Source organism: Nansenia antarctica (assembly GCF_963989245.1).
Source record: "Nansenia antarctica genome assembly, chromosome: 10".
In the NCBI taxonomy this organism is placed as follows: domain Eukaryota; kingdom Metazoa; phylum Chordata; class Actinopteri; order Argentiniformes; family Microstomatidae; genus Nansenia; species Nansenia antarctica.
Genome location: NC_137680.1, coordinates 16664389 through 16671888, shown reverse-complemented (window position 1 = coordinate 16671888; position 7500 = coordinate 16664389). Strand labels below are relative to the sequence as shown.

General features: G+C 48.5%; 1 protein-coding gene across 1 annotated transcript in view; it reads left to right on the top strand.

The window, feature by feature from the left end:
* rbms3 (RNA binding motif, single stranded interacting protein) overlaps positions 1–7500 on the top strand; it is a gene marked incomplete at its 5' end in the record, with an annotated part of 76220 nt that overhangs the window by 38486 nt on the left and 30234 nt on the right. Inside the window, one exon of the mRNA XM_080540732.1 lies at positions 6696–6853. Coding sequence (XP_080396858.1) covers positions 6696–6853 — 158 coding nt within the window. The remainder of the gene's footprint in view (positions 1–6695; positions 6854–7500) is intronic.

Below are 7500 nucleotides of genomic sequence, written 5' to 3'. Positions count from 1 at the left end.
GCCCTATTCCCTTGGTACCACACTGGCAGGCTCGCCAAGCACACGGCATGCCCCCTGGTGGTGGAGCCAAGACACTGAATCCACCTCAGTGTTGACAGTCATACCCGTAAGAAAAACATACCCGTAAAAAAAACGGTTGGTGCTACCTATAAGATTATGTATTCACTCTTTCTGTAGTTACAAACTCTTGTATGCTTCCATTACTAGCCATGAGTACCAGCAGTCACACACACACACATACACACACACACACACACACACACACACACGTCGGCTGTTATTTTTCCCAGGACGCAAACCTAGAGGGATGGTCAACTATTTCTGAACATTTCCAGAGTCTTTCATCTCTAGTCACACAAACATGTGTTTGTTGATCCACCTCAAGTCTCGATCTCTTTCCTTCCTTCCTCCCCCTCTCCCCCCTCCCCCCTCTCTCTCTCTCTCTGTCTCTCGTGTTGTCTCCTCATTGTTTGCCTGCTTTTCAGATTGTGTCTATTTTGGACTCTGATTGATTCCAGCCCCACTGGACAGCACTCTGCTGCATGGTCTCTGTCGGCCTGTGATGAATTACTGGCCTCCTAATGCATGACAGAGAGAGAGAGAGAGAGAGAGAGAGAGAGGAGAGGGAGAGAGAGGAGAGAGAGAGGGAGAGAGTAGAGAGAGAGAGAGTGAGAGAGAGAGAGAGAGAGAAAAAAAAGGAGAGACTCGGATACAGTCAGGGACATCAAGGTTATTCCCGGTATTTTTGAGTCATAGTAATTTGAATTCGAGTACGCTTGCAACATCAAGGTTATGACCGGTGTGGTTGAGTCATCGTTCGAATTCGAGTACGCTGGCGAGTACGTTGGTGTTAAACAATTGTCAGCTATTTTCTCTATCTTTCGCTCTCTCTATGTCCTGCGCGTTCCACCTGCCCACAAATAGCACAACTTTGTGTCAGCAACCCTCGGATTTGGGAGGGAGACTCGAAGCGCACGGACGTGGTTTGAAAACCTAGCGGAGAGACAGTACCAATGCGAGGTCAGTGGAGGTGCTTGTGCCAATAGGAGCCCGGGCAGTGGGAAGACAGAGAGGAAGAGGATCATTAAAACATAAGATGGATTCATTCTGGTCAAATGGATTTATTCATTTATTCAGACAGTGTGTTCATTTTTTCGGGGAGGGGCATTAGCAAAGATACTGTAATTCAGAGTGTTGTTTCCTCGAGTAAGAAATCCTCCTTACACCCTACATGGGATATGCATGAGATCAGTCCGAAAAAATGTGCAGCCCTGATCGACCCCAGAGAGAGAGAGAGAGAGAGAGAGAGAGAGAGAGAGAGAGAGAGAGAGAGAGAGAGAGAGAGAGAGAGAGAGAGAGAGAGAGAGAGAGACAGACAGACAGACAGAGAGAGAAAGAGAGAGACAGAGAGAGACAGAGAGAGACAGAGAGAAACAGAGAGAGACAGAGAGAGACAGAGAGAGAAAGAGAGAGAGACAGAGAGAGACAGAGAGAAACAGAGAGAGACAGAGAGAGACAGAGAGAGAAAGAGAGAGAGACAGAGAGAGACAGAGACAGCCAGAGAGAGAAAGACAGAGACACAGAGAGAGAAAGAGAGAGACAGAGAGAGACAGAGAGAGACAGAGAGAGAAAGAGAGAGACAGAGAGAGACAGAGAGAGACACAGAGAGACAGAGACAGCCAGAGAGAGACAGAGAGAGAAAGTGAGAGACAGAGAGAGACAGAGAGAAAGAAAGAGACGAAGTAAAGAGGGAAAATAAGTGAGAGAGTCTTTCCTCCCTGTATTTAAACAGGCCTCCACAGCTCCTTCACTTGTGTCTCTTTAACTGAGTTAAGAAGCGTGCATGCATTCATCTGACTGCTGCCAGTAAACCTGCTTTGAACAGGGGGGTGATGGATGGACGTTATTGGGGGAGATGGCAGCGGGCTGTGTTTCTGTCTGGAGGGGGGCTGATTGGCTGATTGGCCGTGTTTTTCCATTCAGGTGGTCCATCAGTTAGATTTAACCTAGGTTTTTTTCCGGGGGGGGGGGGGGGTTATTAGTTTAGGTCTTTTATAGTTGGATGAACAAAGAGGGAGAGGGAGAGAGAGAGAGAGAGAGAGAGGGAGAGAGGGAGAGAGAAGAGAGAGAGAGAAAGGAAGATAGAGGGAGACAGAGGGAGAGAGAGAGAAGAGAGAGTAAGACAGAGAGAGAGAAAGGGAGATAGAGAGAGAAAGGGAGACAGAGAGAGAGAAAGGGAGAGAAAGGGAGACAGAGAGAGAGAGAGTAAAAGGTCTCTGTGTAACCCACAAGCATGTAAGTCAGCATGCAGATGATGAGTCATGCGTTCAGTAGGTCAGGGGCACTAGAGAATCGTGCACCAAGTTCTGCCTCTGATCCTCTAAATATGCCTCGCTAGTTTTTTTCCTCTTATGAATACATAAGCACGGATGCCGTACTTTTCAGCGAACACACCGGAAAACACATAGGGCTACACACACACACACACACACACACACACACACACACACACAAGAACCCATTAGGCAGATAGTGATGGATCAAGATTAGGACAGTCAATGCTGTTAAGTTAAGACTTATCGGAATATGTGATGAGGAAGTACAGTAACGTGCGGTACAGCCACCCCCTAACGAGACTCTTGGGGAGGCCTGGTTTAGCGTTAATAAAGTATTTATAGCACGATCATTAACTATTAATTAAGACTTGAGACAGTATGTAGTGAGTGTATCATTAAAAGAGATGAGGTTTTTCTTTTCTCCCATAGAAATGGGGAGGGAAGGGTAAGTGGAAGGACATGACTGGTTAGGGGAGAGCAGTCTGACTGCGGCGGAGGCCGGTTGGAGGTTACTTACCGTCCTGTAGAGACCAGAGGACGGGCTCGTTGTAACGCACGGGACGGAATGAGGAATGGTATCAAACACAGCGTGTTTAGTAATGATACCATTCCTCGATTGCGTTCCGTGCATTACACCGAACCCGCCCTCCCTACGTCTACCTCCACCGGCCTCCACTGCACCTCTCCAGTAACCCTGCTGCTGCTGCTGCTGCTGCAGAGAGACGCTGTGAAATGGAGCTGAAAACTCAGGGAGACTGCGCCGGCAGGGAGCCTCGCAGTTGGTGAATTAATGCTACCAGTTCATGACATTCCCAGATGTTGCTGTCCTAATCATTCCGTTAGGGGAGGACAAGCGACTGTTGCAGAGAGACAGAGAGAGAGAGAGAGAGAGAGAGAGAGAGAGAGAGAGAGAGAGAGAGAGAGAGAGAGAGAGAGAGAGAGAGAGCACAGAGAGTTTTCCGGAGGCAGAGAGGGGACGATAACAGGGATTTTGAGCGATAATAATAATAACATTAATAATCCTAAGAAGAAGAAGAAGAAGAATTATAGATTTGATTTAAAAGCACCTTCCTTAAACCCGATGACACTGTATGGGAAAAAAAGAAAAGAAGAGAAGCAGGAGAATAAACAAGAAAAAAAGTATCTGTATCTTTCAAATGTTTTTTTTTCTTCTCAATGAGACCTTAGGTATAACAACGCCCTATATATACAGTAGGACATTATACAGTAGGATATTATACAGTAGGACATTATACAGTAGGGTATTATACAGTACTCATATACAGTGCCTATGACCGAATCACAGCCGTGCTGATATTCAGTATAACACACTCCCTCTTGTGTGATATTGCTTAAGTAGGATAGTGTCTACTCGTGCATTTTCGCCGCATGTTCCATCCTGCTGCAGTAGGAAGCTGCCGAAAAACAAGATGTGCTCCAGGTGATCTCTGTCAGGGCCCTGTCTGTCTGTCTGTCTGTCAGGGAAGGCCAGAGGAAGCGATGGGATGTGTTGTATGATATGAAGGCCTATAGGGCTACACTCTTAGAACCAAAGGGATCTTCATCATGTGTCTTTGTAGGAGAACCTTCTGAAGTAGCCTTTTGGGTTTCATGTCGAATACTCCTTCTGGAAACACGGAACCCAGAACGCTTCAGGGTTCCCCAACACGGATAAAAGAAAACAAATGACTAACTAAAACCCGACCGAAGCTCTTCTCTTCTAAGAGGCGTGTGATGTGGTACGCTAAAGCCCTAACTCCGCGCCGTTTACTCGGGAATCTTTAACGTGAAGTGAGTTATTCCCTCCAGGTGCCTCCTGGGAGTGATTTATTTGATTGACAGCTGCTTTGATCACTCCCACATGGCCCAGCTGTCAGACGTTGGCGTATGAGTCTTTGATGCGCCTGTGGTAATAAGGCCATCGTGTAGAGAAAAAGACACACTCATATGCACATACAGTGTCTAATCTTACAGGCATATTTCACTTCAAATATGATATCAATCAAATGTGTCCGCTGACACTGCATATATTTCCTTTGACTCTCCCTTACTCACACAAACACTGAACCCACACGCAGACCCGTCCCGGCGGCCGTCCGCATACGGTACCAGCTGTATATGCTGCGTAGACATTTTCCATGTTTAAACGGAGGTATTATGGCTGAGACGAATGGTGTTATTTTCCACGGACGAGATTTTCAGCCGGTGTTCACAGAACCCCCCCCCCGAGCAGGTCGTTGATGACATCACCTGTTACCACAGGAGGGAGAATGTTTAGAGAGTCGACGGAGCTTACATCACGGCGGCCTGTAACAAATATGTACAAATGGGATTACATCATAGGGGCGCCAGCCAACATTGTGGTAGTTAATTCTCGTGTAACCATGAAGAATTCTGAAATCATAAAAAAAAAAAAAAGAGAGAGAGAAGAAATAAAACTACAAAAAAACCACAGGGAGTCCCTTGGGGACCTGTATCTGTAGCTACACGCAATATGCTGCCTTTCATGCCATCTTTCTCACACACTGCGCTTTGACTGAATACATACCCAGCGTCGGCCTTCAGTTCTTTAGTTCCGACAGGGTTTCTTTTGTCGGTTGTTTCTACACAGGGCTTTTAGGGGAGATGGCAGAGACGCACGTATACAGTGTGGGGGATTAAGGAGGCTCGGAAGGAGAGCATATTGGGGACAGAGAGAGATTGATTAAAGATAAATGGATAGAGCGACAGTTACAATCAAGCGGGGGAGGAGAGAGAGCGAGAGAGAGCGAGGGAGAGGGAGAGGGAGAGGGAAAGAGAGTGATTGAGACATCCTCATTGTAAGAAAGCAGCATGGAGACACGTACTGTATGACAGCAGTTTCAGATAGAATCCAATCAGTTTAAGAGCTTTAATCCCCCCCATGCCTGGCCTCCGTAGACTGGCTTTACCTTCTGCAATATACATGCTGCAAAGTGCTGCTTAACATACTCTGGAGAGGCAAGACAACCTTCAGCGCATTCCTTTCTCTCTCTCTCTCTCTCTCTCTCTCTCTCTCTCTCTCTCTCTCTCTCTCTCTCTCTCTCTCTCACTCTCTCTCTCTCTCTCTTCCTCCGCCTCTGCCAGTCTCTCACTTCCTCCCTTCACCCTCCCTAGATGATTCGGTTACTATGGCACCATAGGAGTAAAGCAGGAGCGTGTGAAGCTGCCAGTAGACTCGGGGACTTTTGCGTTAATGAATAAATATACTATAGAAAACCATGGTGCATTACAATGAGGCTGTCCTCCCATTTTCACCTCCTCCAGCCTCCCCAGGCACATGGATATGTGAATGTACTTAACCTGGCCACGGACCAGAGAGGGAGAGACTGCAGTCACACACCACCACCACCGACCGTTTTTATAGCATTTATAGCTTATCATTTCTCATACCGTTCCTCATTCAGTCCCATGCATGGCAATGAGCCTGTCCTCCGATGTCTACCTCCACCAGCCTCCCCTGAAATGCTCCCCCCCCCCCCCGTACCTCCGTACCCCTCCCTTCCCATTCCTATTCTGTCACCTAGGAGACCTTGCTTCCTCTCGACAGTCCGTCAGCCTCGTAACCTCCCTGTACTGGCCTCTTCATGACGGTTTCTCTAACAGCCCGCTGTCTGTGTGTGCGTGCGTGTGTGAGTGAGTGCGTGCGCGTGCGCGTGTGTGTGTGTGTGTTAAGAGGCAGCCATTAAAAATCGGTAAATTCCCACAGAAAGAAATGTAAGCAATGCCGTGCCGCCCACCCCCCCACCCCACCCCAAAACCCCCACCCCACCCCACCCAGCACCAGCACCAACACCAGCAGCCCTCTCGTCTCAAACACCCCCCCCATCGTTTCGCTAGCTCCCCAGCGCTACATAGTTTCACCCACCCCCCCCTCCTCCTCCCCCTCTCCCTCCCCCACGCCCCCCCCCTCCCCCCTCCTCCAGGCCTTTCATCTCACATAGGGGATCATTTCAAGGGAACACTGCCAAAAAGAACAAACATAATTGAACCAGACCCGAGAGCTCAGCCGAGGCGCATAAACTGTATGAAAGGAGGTTTCTTACAGGTTTTTTTTTAAAGAAGAAGACGGTTATGGAACTATGAATATAGACCCCAGTATAGCCTCTCTCTAGGGGATGTGCAGTATGAACAGTAGGGGGGGGTTCTCAGTGGGAAGTTAAGCGCACTATTAAGAACACTCAGAATACAGATGGACTGGAAAAAAAAAATTTGCGCAAAGTTGCTTTCGTAATGGCTCCGTTCTGCCCTGCAGTACTCTGTTCTGATCTCTGTTCCCTCTCTCTCTCCCTCTGTCCCTCCCTCTCTCTCTTGCTCTCTCCTTCTCTCCCCCCTGTACAGCAACAGGAGCAGGACCCCACTAACCTGTACATCTCCAACCTGCCCGTGTCCATGGATGAGCAGGAGCTGGAGAGCATGCTGAAGCCCTTCGGACACGTCATCTCCACGCGGATACTGAGGGACGCCAACGGGGTCAGCAGAGGGGTCGGCTTCGCCAGGTAACGACACACACACACACACACACACACACACGTATATCACACACACACACACACATATGCACGCACACACATACACACACGAACACGCATAATGCATGCAGACACAGACGTACACGCGTGCACACACACACACCTACACACGCACACACACACATACACACACACACACACATCCCTGAGGTGTCGCGTCGCCTTATCGGCGTCCATTTTGTGCGTACGAATACAGAGCGGATGTCAATTTACATTGCAAATGGAACCAAAACCGCTGAACACAGACCTCACACACCTCCACAGCCACACACACACACACACACACACACACACACACCCTAACGAGCTTACTGTTCACCACATAGGTATTGCATGTCTTCTTGGTGTGTCCTCCTGTGACTGGCGCTACCCACCCCCACCCTCTCTCTCTCTCTCTCTCTCTCTCTCTCTCTTGGCCTGGTATGAGAGGAGGCCTTCTCAGTTACGTCTGGAGTGTGCCAGCAATTAGGGACCAGTCGGGGCGTGCCTGGCTCTATTCAGGGTCATTGGCTGTGTAAAAAAAAAAAGAACGAAAGAAAGAAAAATCCCAGCCTGGGATCAGGCTTTGTCTCTCTGTGTGCCAAGCGGGCAATTAGCCATTCAGCCATGATTGG